Consider the following 15071-nt stretch of genomic DNA (forward strand, 5'->3'; position numbering starts at 1 on the left):
TCTCAGTGGGGCTCCTTCCCCTCGTTGCAAGTTGCTTGGTGTTAAAACTGCCAAACCCCTGTCTTCTTTGCAGAAATAGTGACACCACTCGCTAGCACGTTGGATTTTACAAGTAGGACACCTGTACATTCAAAACTTGGACTGAATACATCATTTTGCAGGTGCACTATTCACTGTGCCATCAAAGCCACTAAACCCAGATGTTGTAGGGCACGTTAAATTATGGTGATGTGCGCGTGTATGCTGAGGCTGCACACCGGCCGAGAAGAGCATGATGGAGTGGGGCCACGCAGGAGGGCCAAAACCCCATCCTGAGAAGGAAACAAACGCGGAGAGCTGAAGAAACATTGTGGATGCTTTTCTTAACCTGTATAAACACATTTTAACAGCTCTGTGATATTAGTTAGTTAATATTACTAATTTTTTATGCATATGGAGCCAGAGTACTGGAAGTAGAAAGACACAGGTGAAGGCATGGGCAGACCTAACTCTCTCATACATGGCAACCTAACTAAAAAAATTAAATGACCAGTTTGCATACATTAATATGCTAAAGATACAAGAATACAATATTCACCTAGGGAATGATTTTTACATGTTCCCATGTTTCTTCCCCTGATATACCACAGCATTAGGAAGTGTCTTTGGGGAATGAAACCTTAATTCTTCAGCGAAATCTCAAATCAACTACACTAAGGAAGGGCTGAGAACCTGATTTTAAAGTTAAATAAGATCGAACAAGAATTGTTCCAAGCCCAGCAGGAAAATAAGGCGTGATTTCTAACGTCAAGCTCTAATTTTGTTGGACTGCCAGCGCGTAAATGCGGCTGATGTTCTGAAGATGTAAAAGCACCTGCACAACCACATAACCTGAAGTTTAAGTCTTCTCATGTTTTGCAAAAAACAAACAAGCATTAATCTCTCTGTGGACAGACCACGCAGAATATCATTTACCAGAGTCCAGAGTGGTTTATGCAAATTAGAGTAGTTTCAGAGGGAAGCATGCCTTTCTATTCCTCATTACTGTTCAGTTATTAGAGTCATCATTTGAGGTAAATTTCATTATGTGAAGGACTGCAGTGATTTGTAAGGCCAGTGTCAAAGGGAAAAATATACATACATATATTTAATCAAGAAAATGGTAATAATTTTTAGTTTTTCTTTGGCGTCTGGCATCTAGGATCTCCAAGTCCTTTATAAACACTAATGAAATAAACTTCACAATAGTCCCATGAGGAAGAAAAAATATTATTCCCAATAACAGATGAGAAAAACTGAGTCACAGAGAGTTTAAATGACTTATTAACAAAACAGAGGACGTCTGGCAATACAGATTAGATTCCTTTACTCTAAAATGCTCTAATAAGATAGAAAGTTGGTAATTTGGGGAAACAGTTGTATAATTAACCAAAGTGAATGGCTGCTTTCTCAGTGGCTACAGCCACCCAGCCATCAGCTTAGAATTAAGCATCCAGACCAGGTGCTAGCAAAATGCTCTAGCTCAATTCTCACCCTCCTGTGCAGCCTTTACTTTCTGCACAACTTGGGACACTTCCTTCAGGTTTTAACATCCTGTACTGGACAAGCTGTGGATGAGCAATAGTACAACAACACCCTGGATAAACACCAGGTTTTGACTCCGTATGGTTAGCTAGGGAACGCAGTGCTGAACTCAGCTTGACAAAGTTTTAGCCATATTACAATTGTAAAAACCTGAATATCAGCCTCATGAAAAAGCCAGCAATGGATGCTGCTAGAATATAATCTAATATTCAATACCTGAAATCTCCTGATATACCCTATAAAGGAAGTTATCCCTAAGGGTTTTAAACATACATTTCACTGAGCCTATGCATTTTCATCTGGCATGTACTTCAATATGCATGCACCGGGAGAAGCTTCACCAAAATAGTATTACTTTAAAAAAATAAAAAAAAAAATAAAAAGCAGAGAAAATTCCCTGGATAGTCCAAGCATGGGAAAAGATTTCTTTCTCAAGAGTGACAGGGTTTTTCTACCAAAATATGGACCAATTTTTTACCCAAGGCAAAGCAGTAAATCCAGAGTATTTCTCGTACAGCCAATATAGTTGTTGCTGGCTGACACTAGTATATGAGGTTTGCTACCAGCTGTGTCAAAGCCATTCATCATGGTTAAGGAAATAACTTACAACTCATAGGTGGCATTTCTTTATTTTTTCCTTATTAAAAAACACAAAGAATATATTCTGCAACATGAGTGCAATGAATTATTCATATTTTAATAAATCCTAAATTGGAAAAGAGGGGAGAAAACCCTATTTGTAGTTTTGGCATTCGTCTGCTTATTTTATCTCCATTGCTTTTTATGAGAAATTCACAGTTTTGTTTAAAAAATATAAAGCAAGAAATAAAATGCAAAATGGAATACAGAAGTAACAGTCCAACACAGTCTTAACCTTTCCTAGCACAGCCACAAAGCTGTTATTTAATTCTACAGAATCAGGATATCAGACAGAAGAACCAGCTAGGTCCTAATAAAAGCTTAGGTTCTATCAGAAGAACATCCCTTCTCTCAACCAACAGAGAGGAAAGACTGGCAGCTAGACCTACCTGTCCAACATATTTTCAATTACTTTGAAGAACGGCAGGGCGCTATTTCATCACCCTACATGAAAGCACAGATGTCAGTATTTGGAGAACGAGTACTATTCCTGAAACTGAACATATGGTTAGGATGGATGATACCATGATGAGGTGTTCAAAAACTTAGCTCTCAAACTGTTATGGTCTTTATATTTTTCATTTTCATTTCACTTTGGTTTTCTGCTGTTTCCCCATCTCCTTTATTTCTAAGTCTCTCTTAAATGAACCCCAAAATGTGTGAGGTGCAGAGTTTTGTGATGTAAAGAACTGCAAACAAACTGACGAGAAGACTCTCCAGAAAAAAATAAAATAATAAATCTAGGTTATTTTAATTTATAATGATGGATTGGAATCACCTGCAATTTATGAACTGGATACAATCACACCTCTAGGAATGAAACGACTGCGCTGTTCTGCTAGACAGTAACTACCCCCGGAACCAAAAACTTACCTTTCTCCCGAAGGGCATCAACCTTCATCAAAGGTTTCAAAGAAAGTAAGGCAAAGATATCTGATCCTTTCCCTGTGCTGGCTCTGGATAGATTTAGAGTCAAATATCAGCAAGAGATGTATTCAAGCAGCAGCTATCCTTTTTTCTTTTTGCATTTCACTGCTGTTCACTCATCCAAATTACTATAATGAGGTTTCTTGAGGCAATCATTCATTCAGTCTTGCTGATCGTCAGCAGATTGTGTAAAATCAATTTTATTTCTCAAAATGCAGTCTTCTTTCCAGCAGTTTAAGCCAAATCAGAAATCTCTGCATTGAATCACAAAGGAAGGTCAAGTGAGTATTAGCGTGATTTCAATTATGCAGTTGTTAGTTCTATTAAACAACAAAGGAGTGTGGTGGAATATGGTTTTCCTTGTGTATGCTGCATTTTGAATGTTTTATTATGTTTCTTTTATACAGAGCATAGGTAATGAATGAAAAATCAGGATTCTAAATTTTTAAATGGGAAGAGCAATAAGCTACTCCTCTCTACAAAGTCAATAAAACCTCACATAATTTTATTATACTGAAAAAGAAAAAATAAAAAAACACTTCTCTAGTCCTTTTGGCATAGGTTAAAGTCAGGTTGCTACAATATGAACTTGACCTACCAAAAATCATTCTTGATTAAAATAAGAAATATTTGTTTATAGATCACTTGCAGGCTCATGGGAAGCATCACTAAATACACCTGTTCTCAAGACTATGTCTGTACAAATCAGATTGAACACAAATACATTATCATTACTTCCTCTACGCCGGACACTGCCTGATCTTTTTCCCTGTACAGCTAACACAGCAACTAAACCTCTCACAACCTTTTTCAAAGGAGTCTTTAATACTTTAGATTTAACTAACCTCTCATAAAAGCAACCACACTGTCTTACAGCCCACAACACAGAACAAAGCAACAAATATTTCTGTAGCAGCTCTCACCCACAGAGCATTCACATGTTGGTCTGCACTAGGACGACCTGGATTTCCAGGACTCTTTTGGCCTGGCTAGTTCAGGAAGGAAGCACGCGAATGTAGAACTCCTGCATGTCCTTAGATAAATGCTTTTTTGTTGCATACGGACTGCAGTCACCCTAAGAAGCATCCCAGGATGGCACCTGGAAAGTGGGCTAAGGGAAGGGATCGATCCCGCGAGTTCCTGACTACTAGAAAGGCATCACACGTTTTCAGTGGGGCAGCACAGAAAGGTTACCCACACTCCGGTGAGCTGTTCCCTTGTTGCCTGGACACCTGCAGAGCTACAGCCACAGAAGCAAGCCCGCCCTGCCCGCAGTCCTGCCCTACTTCTCTTTCTTCTCCTTCTTATCCTTCTCCTTCTTATCCTCCTCCTCTTCCTCCCCCTGCAGCCCTCCAGCTGCAGGGCGGCAGGGCCGCACCAGCCTGACCACAGGATGCCCTGGCCACAGCCAGCTGCGGGTCAACCCAACCGCGGGGACAAGCTAAATAAAGTTTCAATTACGAAGCACAAAACCTTTCGAAGGACGTTTCTTGCAGCGCCTCTCAATTCAGCACGATCTGCAACAGCTAATCCCGCTTAAATCAACTGGACGTTTGCCACTGCCTTCAGCAGGAGAAGGTCTTAAGGGCACGCACTTAATGCATCAGCAATTTGCTCGAACAGGAGCTGCATCTGCTTATGTAAGCTCATTACCGAGCCCCAGAGCCGACCTTCGTGATGGTCAGAGCCCCGCGCCTGTCACGCGCAGCTCGTACGGGCTTTTAAGGCCTGCATCTGAGGGCTCTAATTGCCAGCAGGCACACTGATCCTGGGGGATTTTGGTGCTACTGTGTCAGCCCCGGGGCATGATCAGAGGGGTGGGATTTTTGTTGCTGTTCTTGTTTTTTTGATGAGTTTCCAATCTCTTCAAGTGTGCCGTGCACTTTAAAGACCACCCGGAGGCCTCTGACAAGGGTAACCCTTCCTGCGCGCCAAACGCCTGTGAAGCACGGTGGCCGCTGGGATGTCGCAGTCAAAGCACAGCTGGGTGTGATCAGCTGCCCTAAATGAGGCCTCCAAACACAGCCCTGTCTCTCACACGTTAAATACCGGTTACTGGTGGTTTTAGATGAGACTCTAGGACACCGGATGCCCCGTGCCATTTTTTTTCTCCACAGGTTTCAGCCCCTGGGTCTCGGCTAAACGTCCAGGCGGGCACTTGCAGGCTGGCTGGCGAGGCTTACACAAGTCAGACGGCCTTGCCTTCCTCGGCCTCGCTGGAGCGTATTGCTGCCACCCCCAGAGACCAACCTCTGAGCTGACTGCACTTCACCCGCAGAAAATATGCTGAAAAGCCTGGAAACGCCTCGATGCAATTTGGAATGAAGACGTAAACTACATATTATTTTAACTAATTAACTGTAGGAGAAGAAAATCAAGTGAAACTAAGCATTTCCGTGACAGTGAGCAAGCTGCTGAAAACATACTACCTTGGTCAATGTTATTAAAATAGAAATTGTGAAGAAGAAGTCTATTTTTTTCATTTTCATGTTGGTTCTCTGCCAAAGAAATTCAGGATGCAAACCCTAGGTGTTCCTGCTATGAGCTGGACAGCTCTAAATATGATTTTTCTGCCTTGTACATACATTATCCCAAAGCTACTTGCTGCTTGCAGCTCCTCCAAAGCAGTTTGCCAGTGACAGTTAGAGAAGACCAGCTTGGGCAGACCACATCCTCATCCAAAACTGACGTGCCGTTGCCAACAAACTTTAATTTCTCTGTCTTCTCATCCACAGTAATTGGAAAAAGAATTTCTATAGATAAGACGTCAACTGGCAGGAGGAGAATAAAATGAACGTACAATATTAAATGAGACAACTGGGGGCTGGATTTTCTCTCATTTCTATCTCTTTTGTCAGTAGATCTTTTGTTTGCAGACCCAGACAAGGGTTAGACTATGTCAAGCACTCAGATAAGCAGCTGTCAAATATCATCTAAGCACTGCCAAAAATACAAACAGATCTGCCCTGAATACCCTTATATTTTGGGGAAGCTAAGTTCTTTAGCCTTGAACACTGCAGTGCAGTTTACTTCTGCTCTTTGTTTCACTAGAGAAGTAATAGGCCCGTGTGGACGTTACAGGGCACAGTGCCTCAGAGCTGCTGTATTTCAGCTGAGAAACACCACCACATCCTATATGCATTACAGTTATTCAACGTCTCAGGATGATTTTCACAAACATTGGGTATGTTTGCTTTCCTGTAATAACCAAATTCCATTTCAAGCTCTTCCTATTTCTATTCTCACTGCAGTTTCGAATGGGAGATGAGATATTTCTAAAATACTGTGGAGCAGATGTTGTAACTCAGGAGTGGGTGAAGTAGGTCCAGGAAAGCAGAAGCAGGGAGCTATGAAGAGTGAATTGTTTTCCAGGTTCATCTGTTTATTTGCCGTGCAATGTTATGCAAGTGGCTTACCCTCTGTGCCCCAGTGCTGCTAGCTGCTGAAAGAATGCGCTCCCATAGGACTTGGCAGAGTCTAATTACATTTTGTAGGAGAAAAGCTCTGTGAATCTGATGAAGACTGCCACAGAAGGGTGCAAACTTTTATTAGCCTCTAAAATCTGATCAGAAGACCACTAAAGCAGGGGGAAAAAAGCATTTCTAATTACTTCAGTGGACTTTGGATTGGAATTTTAGTCAGTCCTCGCTCACTTGGTTGCATGCATTTGCCATTTCCTTTGCTCTGTTTCAATGTCACTACCTACTTGCAGCTGAGCATTCCTGGGGAAAGCAGTTAGTGCACCAGTCTGCCCACAGTTATTTTCTTTTACTAGATATTGAAATGAGTTTGCCTTTAAACTCAAAAATTACTTGCGTTTATATTTTCCATTACATTGCCACTGGAAAATTACAAAAGAGAGCACAAGCTTCACAGGTTTAGCAGTGTAAAGAATTAAACTATGTCTTCCTGCAAGCTTTTACAATCTAAACAACAGACATCTCCTGCCACTCTGGTCTGGTTCAGCTGCAAAGAGTTAACACTTCTAAAGGCTGACAGGTTTCTTGTTGTGCCATCTGAAGACAAGAGAGGAAAGACAAAAAAAAAAAACGGTCACAGCCAGTTAGCCACAGCAGACTGAGTTCTCAGGAGCACATCTGCAAATTAAGCAGATAGATTCCCCTCCATGCCACAAGCCCCCCGTGCTGTCAGAGAAGATTCCTCAAAGTGCTCACATTTGAATCCCAATAACATAGAAAGCTTTCGGAGGACGCAAAAGCACTCTATCAGCCAGGTACGTCTGACTTATTGTTTTGCCCAAAGCAAACTTGGTTGATACACTTAGCAAATGTTTTGAGAAATAGTATATAAAAATTTCCTGTTCTTAATCCTATTTACTGGGCACTTCTAGGCTCCGTAGGTGTCTGGATGCGACTTTGATTGTGAAGAATTTGGGAACAGCACTTGCTTTTCAGGGAAGTTACTTGCTTTTCTTGCCAAGTTACAATAACTGTAAACTAATGACAGAATCTGATGGTTAGTGATGAGCATTTACCAATGAAGACTCCATGCTATGCTGCAATCCATTTTTTCTCCATATCTAATCAGTGCTGTTGAAATACCTCATTTTGTATCTGAAAGGGACTTTTGGTTTGCATTCATTTTTGATGGCATTCAGATTACCATGAAATTATCATGAATGTGTTTTTTTTAATGTTGACAAAATAAATATTAATATGGAAGATCATACTAAACATCAGTATTGACAGCTTATTGTTCTCCTGTTTAAAATGCTTTCATTGCCTAATTGGGGAGCAGGCACAGCACACAATTACTACTTATGGTCAAAGTGAACAGTACGTGGTAAACACACTCTGGAACTGACTCAGTGCCTTAAGAAATGACATTTTATAAACCCTAGATATGCTAGGACCTAGAGCACAGATCCTATGGGAGACCTGCAGCCTTCCACAGCAGAAGCTAGAAGCCGAGAAGGATAGCCAAAGGCATCTGAAGTATCACTCAGTGTTTAGGCATCTGAATCCTACTCTTTCTTTCTAAAGCACACACATCCTGTAATTCTTACTGAATGATTAATATAGTTTCTGAAATAATCCCCCGCACTCAAGATTTTAAATATGTCCCTCTATTTCCATACCAAGAACATTTCAAATCATATTAGCTAGTGCTTTTAGAAGAGCACCTTCTCTCTTAATTTGATCCTCCTCCTTAAATAGATCTCCCTATGAATTTATCTAAATCTGAATTTCTTGTAATATCCTTTTGCAATACAACTATTAACTGAAAAACTCAGCTCAAAATAATGTTTGATTTCAAACTAAAATAGAATATTTGTTTTTGTCTTCTTTTTAGCTTCTAGCTCAGATCTCTACAGTTCACTTTTCAAATTCAGGGGCTATAAAATTATTGTTGAGATTCTCACTTATTTGTACAACCCTTGGAGCTTGGTCTTTTAAAAATATACCAAATACGATAAAGCATGATTCAAGTCACCATAACTGGTAATTGTTTATTTAACTCCACCCTTCTCTTTTCATCCACCTCTTCTTTTTCTTCTTGTAGTGTCCTTTCCTCTCCATTTTGTGCTGCGTCAGAGCTAAGGCATTTGTCTGTTTCCCTTCATTCTGGCACTAATGCCAAGCCCACTCCACAGTGAGATGGTTTTAAGCTTAAAGCCACCCAAAAAAAATCCATATTTTTGGCTCCCTAAAACTGTTCAGGGTCAAAGAAGCATTGCCCCAAGGGCATCAGTGGTGTTGGAAGGCCAGAAGTGGAGGTGAGCACAGGCCAACCACACAGCATTACCACAATTAACATGGGACAGTCTGGAAAACCAAAGTAATTCCAGCAAGTGCCTGAAGAGATACATCTGTCACAGAACCTAGGATAAATATTTTCTGCTTTATGTACTGATGTGCTTGCTTATGTAAAATGCAAGGAACATTAAGAGATGACAAGGAGGAAGCGCGCTTAATTGTGTTTATTTGACCTGTGAGTTTTGTGTGTCTGTCAATCTCACTTTTAATGATTTTCATTCGTCTTTTCTTCACTCTATCTCCAGGAGTTTCTCCAGAAAGTATACGCTTTAGAACTGAGCATTGTCAACAGTTCAGTTCAATTGCTTGCCATTTTTAATACTCATTAGATTATTAATACAAACCAGTAGTCACAAAGAACGCTAACTTGCTGATGTGCTCATGGCATCCTCAGAGCAGAAGTTCTATTACTTTTCTAACAACTTCATAAAAACAAAGGAGCTAAGTAACCACACAGTATGACAGAAGAGACAGAGGAAATACAACCCAGTAAACCCAAATTAGTGCATACTCCTCTAGAAAGACCATTTTTGAATAGTGGTAAGAAACAAGCAGCAGAGATTTCTGTTCAACATCTTGCCTGCAGGTAAACAACCTGGCAAATCTCCCTCCATGCAAACAAGTACAAAACCTGCTGTATACACCAACATCCTCAGAACAGAGTTCACTAATTTAATTACATCTTAACTGAACTTCATCTACAGTGCAGTACTTCTGAAAAGGAATCTAAATTCAGAAAAAACTACTGCCTTTAGGACAGAGGAATTGGCTACACAGCGAACACTACTTGACTGTGATCCTTCAGTGATTCCACAGAGTACAAAAAGGCTGGTGTGTGTGTGTGTGTGTATATATATTATATATTCATATATATAGCTAAATAGACTCAGTAGTGGCCACGTCTACCCTGTCCATGTGCTGTGGCCCAGGCACATCTGGCCAGGCCTACCTACATTTGAAAGCACTGAATAGCAGACCCATATGCTAGCTTGCATCCTACAAAGTGGAGCCGGCAGGCAGCGCAGGAACGTGGTGCAACAGTTCTTGCTGTACACAAGAACACACTCCGATGGCAATTTGATGTGGCCAGTGCCGTCAGTTCCCACGATTTCACACGAATCTCACTGCACACAGCTGTCCCGGAATCCCCCGGTTCTGACGGCTCACAACTAGAAAATACGCATCCTTCCTTAGAGAAGAAACCTTGTTTCTTGCTTTTGCTATTAGAGCAAAATGAAAAGCAGGTACAATGAAAATATGAAACCTGAAGATATCGAAAAAAAAAAAAAAACAAGGAACTATATTTTAAGATGTAAAGCAGGTTTTATTTTTGTTTGTTGTTGTTGCTGTTTGTTTGCTTTGGGGTTTTTTGCTCTTTTTTTTTCCAAATATTGTACTTGAAAGATGGTTTACAACCTTACATCACACGGATTTGAGAAGGGCTTCACTAAAGGACTGACTACAAGGCACAAACCGGCTGTTTTCCTTCCCTAGCACCTGGGCTCTCCAAAGCTAGCTCAGAGCTACTACCCAACCCGACTGCACAACGCACTTTAGATTTGTGAACAAAAAAGCACAAACCCAGCCCTTGCAGCCTACTCATGAAAGCACACGCTGACAAATCCGAACGGCAAACGCCAGCAACGAGTCGACCTCCCGGCAGCGGGCTGCACAAGCGCCGGATACACATCCCCGAGCGGGCAGCTTCCACCCCAGCGACTTCCTAACGATGGTCTGACACAGAGCTGGGATCGCCTGCTCACCGCCCGCCGCCCCACTCACCCCGCCGCCGGCCCCGCCGTCCCGCTCCTCAGGCCCGGGGCGGCCCCGGGGCCGAGCCGAGGCGGGCCGGGCCTGCTCCAGCGGCCGAGCGAGAACTACAAGCCCCAGCAGCCCGCGCGGCCGCTGCCGCCACGGCAACGGCCGGGCCCGGTGAGGGGCCTCCGAAACCGCGAGGAGCGGACCCCGTGGCCTGAGGCCTTTGTCCCTGTCCCTGTCCTGCCCCTGCCCCTGCCAAAGCGTTCTGCTTTTGAATTCCAGGCCGTGGTTTTTACAGAATTCCGCAGAATTCATACACAGTTCTCACAGAACCAAAAATGCACATTTCATACCATTTTTTCAAGTAAAGTTACATGCTTTCGTAGAGCACTTAAAACATGCTTCTTTCATGTCTTTTTTTTTTCTCAGATACCAAAATATGACCCAATCAGCAGACGCAATGTCACTGCAGATGGTGTCAGCTGTCAGTAATTCATCCTTGCTTCAGCCGGGCTGTTCGCTGCTGAATTTTGATGGGCATGTCTTCTTTTTTGGGCAGAAAGGATGGCCGAAGAGATCCTGTCCCACTGGTGTTTTCTTCCTTGATATAAAGCAGAATGAGATCAAAATGAAACCTGTCTTCTTCTCTAAGGATTCATGTTACCTTCCCCCTCTCCGCTACCCAGCAATTTGCACGTTTAGAGGCAATGAGGAGTCCAATAAGCACCAGTATGTCATTCATGGTGGGAAAACGCCTAACAATGATCTTTCTGATAAGATCTACATTATGAGTCTAGTAAGCAAAACTAGCAAGAAAACCACTTTTCAATGTGTTGAGAAAGATCTGGGTGGGGATGTCCCCGAAGCTAGATACGGACATACAATTAATGTAGTTCATAGCCGGGGAAAAAGCATGAGCGTTATATTTGGAGGTAGATCGTATATTCCTCTCGCACAAAGAACCACTGAAAAATGGAACAGCGTGGTTGACTGTTTGCCGTCTGTGTTTCTTGTTGATTTTGAGTTTGGATGCTGTACATCATACATACTTCCGGAGCTTCAAGATGGACTTTCTTTCCATGTTTCAGTTGCCAGGAATGATACAATCTACATTTTGGGAGGCCATTCACTTCAAAATAACACCCGGTCCCCCAGCTTATACAAGCTAAAAGTTGACCTCCCGCTAGGCAGCCCAGCTCTGACCTGCAGTGTCTTGCCAGGGGGAATATCTGTGTCAAGTGCTATTGTGACTCAGACCAGTGATACTGAATTTGTCCTTGTCGGGGGCTACCAGTCTGACAACCAGAAACGGTTGGTCTGTAACACCATAGTTTTGGAAGATAATAAGATAGAGATTGTTGAAAGGGCAAGCCCGGACTGGACACCAGATATTAAACACTGCAGGATGTGGTTTGGCTGTGATATGGGCAAAGGGTCTGTATTGCTGGGCATTCCAGGGGCCAACAAACAGTTAATCTCAGATGCAAACTACTTCTACATTTTGAGATGCAAAGGCGCAGAAGAGGACGAGGAGGAAGAACTGACAGCACAAATTTGCAGTCAGGCATCTACCGAAGACCAAGGAGACTCCACTCCGTTTGAAGATTCAGAAGAGTTTTGTTTTAGTGCTGAAGCCAGTAGCTTTGATGTTGATGATATCGACACTTACAATGAAGATGATGAAGAAGATGAATCAGAAACAGGTTACTGGATCACCTGCTGTGCCAGCTGCAATATTGATATTAACACTTGGGTGCCTTTCTATTCAACAGAACTCAACAAGCCTGCAATGATCCTGTGTTCCAATGGGGCTGGCCATTGGGTCCATGCACAATGTATGGATCTGTCAGAGAGCATGCTCCTACATCTCTCAGAAGCAAATGTCAAGTATTTCTGCAACGAGCACGTTGACCTTAATAAAGGGCTACAAACTCCCAAAAAGGTGATGCATCTGAAAAAGCAACCCATGAAACCACTGCGCAAAAAGAAAACCATGAATTTAACAACACCAGTGAAAAAGTCCTTTCTTCGGAGGTTATTTGAATAGATTTACACCACTGATTTGTATTCAACTGGGAGTCAAAGACAGGGATCTTTTATTTAATTGATTCTAATTATCAATTAAAATAACCAATTACCATTGCAATTTAATTTCAAAGCTCATGAATTTATTTTGTTTCTTATGTATATTTTTTGCAATATCCAGGTAGGAAATTCGTCACAGAGGGCATTGTGCAAACATACAGCGAGATAGTGTTAACTTTGTTCTGTATTTTATACTATAACCAAATCCCCAGTTACCCCACTGAAATTAGTAGAACTGCTTATCCCATGTACTCAGTAGTGTTAGCATCTGTCCATAAAAATAAAAAAATAAATTAAAAAAAACATATTTTCCATTTTAATGTTTTATCTTAGTGAGTAGTTCTAGAAATATTTGGCCTAATTTATAACTGCATTACTCTGATTTTATGTTGAGGTAATGAACTAAAACTAGACTAATTCATCTGGTTTTAAACTGAAGTGATGGCTTAAGTCCCTTGTGTCAGAAATAATGAAATATTCAGACACTGAGGGTCTGTTTTCTTCAGGGACTTCCAAAATGAAAAGCTTACATATCATAGAATCAGAGAATCAAAGAATCATTAAGGTTGGAAAAGACCTCCAAGTTCATCTGGTCCAACCATCACCCTACTACCAATGTCACCCACTAAACCATGCCCCTAAGCACCAGGTCCAACCTTTCCTTGAACACCCCCAGGGACGGAGACTCCACCACTTCCCTGGGCAACCCATTCCAATGCCTGACTGCTCTTTCTGAGAAGAAATGTCTCATAATTTCCAACCTAAATCTCCCCTGGCGCAACTTGAGGCCATTCCGTTCACCACTACCCTCTGGGCCCGGCCATCCAGCCGGTTTTTAACCCAGCAGAGTGTGCCTGTCCAAGCCATGGGCTGCCAGCTTCTCCAGGAGAATGCTGTGGGAGACCGTATCAAAGGCCTTGCTGAAATCTAGGTAGACTACATTAACAGGCTTTCCCTCATTGATCAAACAGGTCACCCGGTCATACAAGGACATGAGGTTGGTCAGGCAGGACTTGCCTTTCATGAACCCATGCTGACTGGGCCTGATCCCCCTCCAGGTTGTCCCACATACATTGTGTGATTGCATTCAAGATGAACTGTTCCATCACCTTTCCTGGCACTGAGGTCAGGCTGACAGGCCTGTAGTTCCCTGGGTCCTCCTTACGTCCCTTCTTGTAGATGGGCATCACATTAGCAAGTCTGCAGTCATCTGGGACCTCTCCAGATGACCAAGACCACTGATAGATGATGGAAAGCAGCCCATCAATCACATCCACCAGCTCCACCAGCTCCCTCAGCACCCTCAGGTGGATCCCATCTGACCCCATGGACTTGTGACACTCCAGGTGGAGCAGCAGGTCTCTAACTGTTTCCACCTGAACTGTGGGAGGTTTCTTCTTCTCCCCATCCCAAACTTCCAGGTTGGGCAGCTGAGTACTCCAAGGATAAGTGGTCTGCCTAGTAAAGACAGATGTAAAGAAGGCATTAAGAACCTCAGCCTTTTCCTTATCCTCAGCAGTCGTGTTCCCCCCTGCATCCAGTAAAGGATGGAGATTAACATGGAACATTTCGTTCTGGATAATACATTTTCTATTTTGAAAGGTACTGAATGCTTATATGTCAGTTTTGGCTAGAGTTATGGACTATCACCTCAAAGTAAAAAAAATAAATTCCTTTTTTAAACCTCTGAGCTCAACAACTGACTTGCATTTGTATTTTTTAAATATATATCAGCTAATAAAGTTTATAATAAAAATGAGTGTGTTTTTCGTGTTTTTTGTTTGTTTGTTTTTTGTTTTCCCACCTACTCATGGGCTAAATCAAGCATTATAAATCCTAAAGTCTATGACAGGACAATGTGTCTGCTTGGGAGGTCCATCTGAAGTCTAATAAGGAGTCTGGCTTCACAGCTGCCCCATGCTGTGAGCTTCCATTGACTTCAGAAGAAGTCCCTTCTGATCAACACAACTTTTATTGTTTACTTCAGGTACTCCACTAAACTTTGTCTGCTCCCCCAAGGGTGACTGTGTAGAGTGTGAAAGTATGAAAGTACAAGCTGCTGCTCAGAATGACTCATTGAGCCAGTGGAGCATTGTGAAGGTGGAAACAATGCAGCTGGCTGCTCAAAGCATGAGGACAAGATTGGATTCAGATTGAAAAGGATGTTGTCAAGGTTGAATAACCCAAGAGTTTACTAACTTCTTTGTGGATTCTTTTATTGGCTATCTGTAAAGCCTCATCACTCTTGACTATTTTTTATTTTTATTACTGTTCCAAACATCTTTTCAAAAAATCAATACTATCCTCTGAACTTTTGTGAGC

General features: G+C 42.1%; 2 protein-coding genes across 11 annotated transcripts in view; one reads left to right on the forward strand and one right to left on the reverse strand.

The window, feature by feature from the left end:
* The window catches only part of IFTAP (intraflagellar transport associated protein), a 40559-nt gene extending 29743 nt beyond the window's left edge, over positions 1-10816 (reverse strand). For 2 of the 9 annotated variants that reach the window (XM_080594620.1, XM_080594625.1), the window contains exons 1-3: positions 10689-10751; positions 3076-3383; positions 2592-2646 (exon numbers count right to left, since the gene is read on the reverse strand). The gene's annotated coding sequence lies outside the window, so the exon portion shown is untranslated. Of the gene's footprint in view, positions 1-2591; positions 2647-3075; positions 3384-10684 lie in introns of those variants that run through there. The other 7 variants (XM_080594623.1, XM_080594626.1, XM_080594618.1 and 4 more) reach the window with 6 other exon arrangements.
* RAG2 (recombination activating 2) lies at positions 5718-14725 on the forward strand. Of its 2 annotated transcripts, none has more exons than XR_013952062.1 (2): positions 5718-7363; positions 7481-7547. XR_013952062.1 is itself a non-coding variant. In XM_080594603.1 (2 exons), exon 2 carries the CDS (start codon positions 11104-11106, stop codon positions 12709-12711), a length of 1608 nt encoding a protein of 535 aa, XP_080450729.1. In that variant the 5' UTR covers positions 5718-7363; positions 11094-11103; the 3' UTR covers positions 12712-14725. The 2 variants fall into 2 exon arrangements, 1 of the variants encoding a protein (XP_080450729.1); XM_080594603.1 differs by lacking the exon at positions 7481-7547 and adding an exon at positions 11094-14725.
* Positions 14726-15071: the final 346 nt, after the last annotated feature.

Source organism: Anser brachyrhynchus (genome assembly GCF_964034855.1).
Source record: "Anser brachyrhynchus genome assembly, chromosome: 5".
NCBI lineage: Eukaryota > Metazoa > Chordata > Aves > Anseriformes > Anatidae > Anser > Anser brachyrhynchus.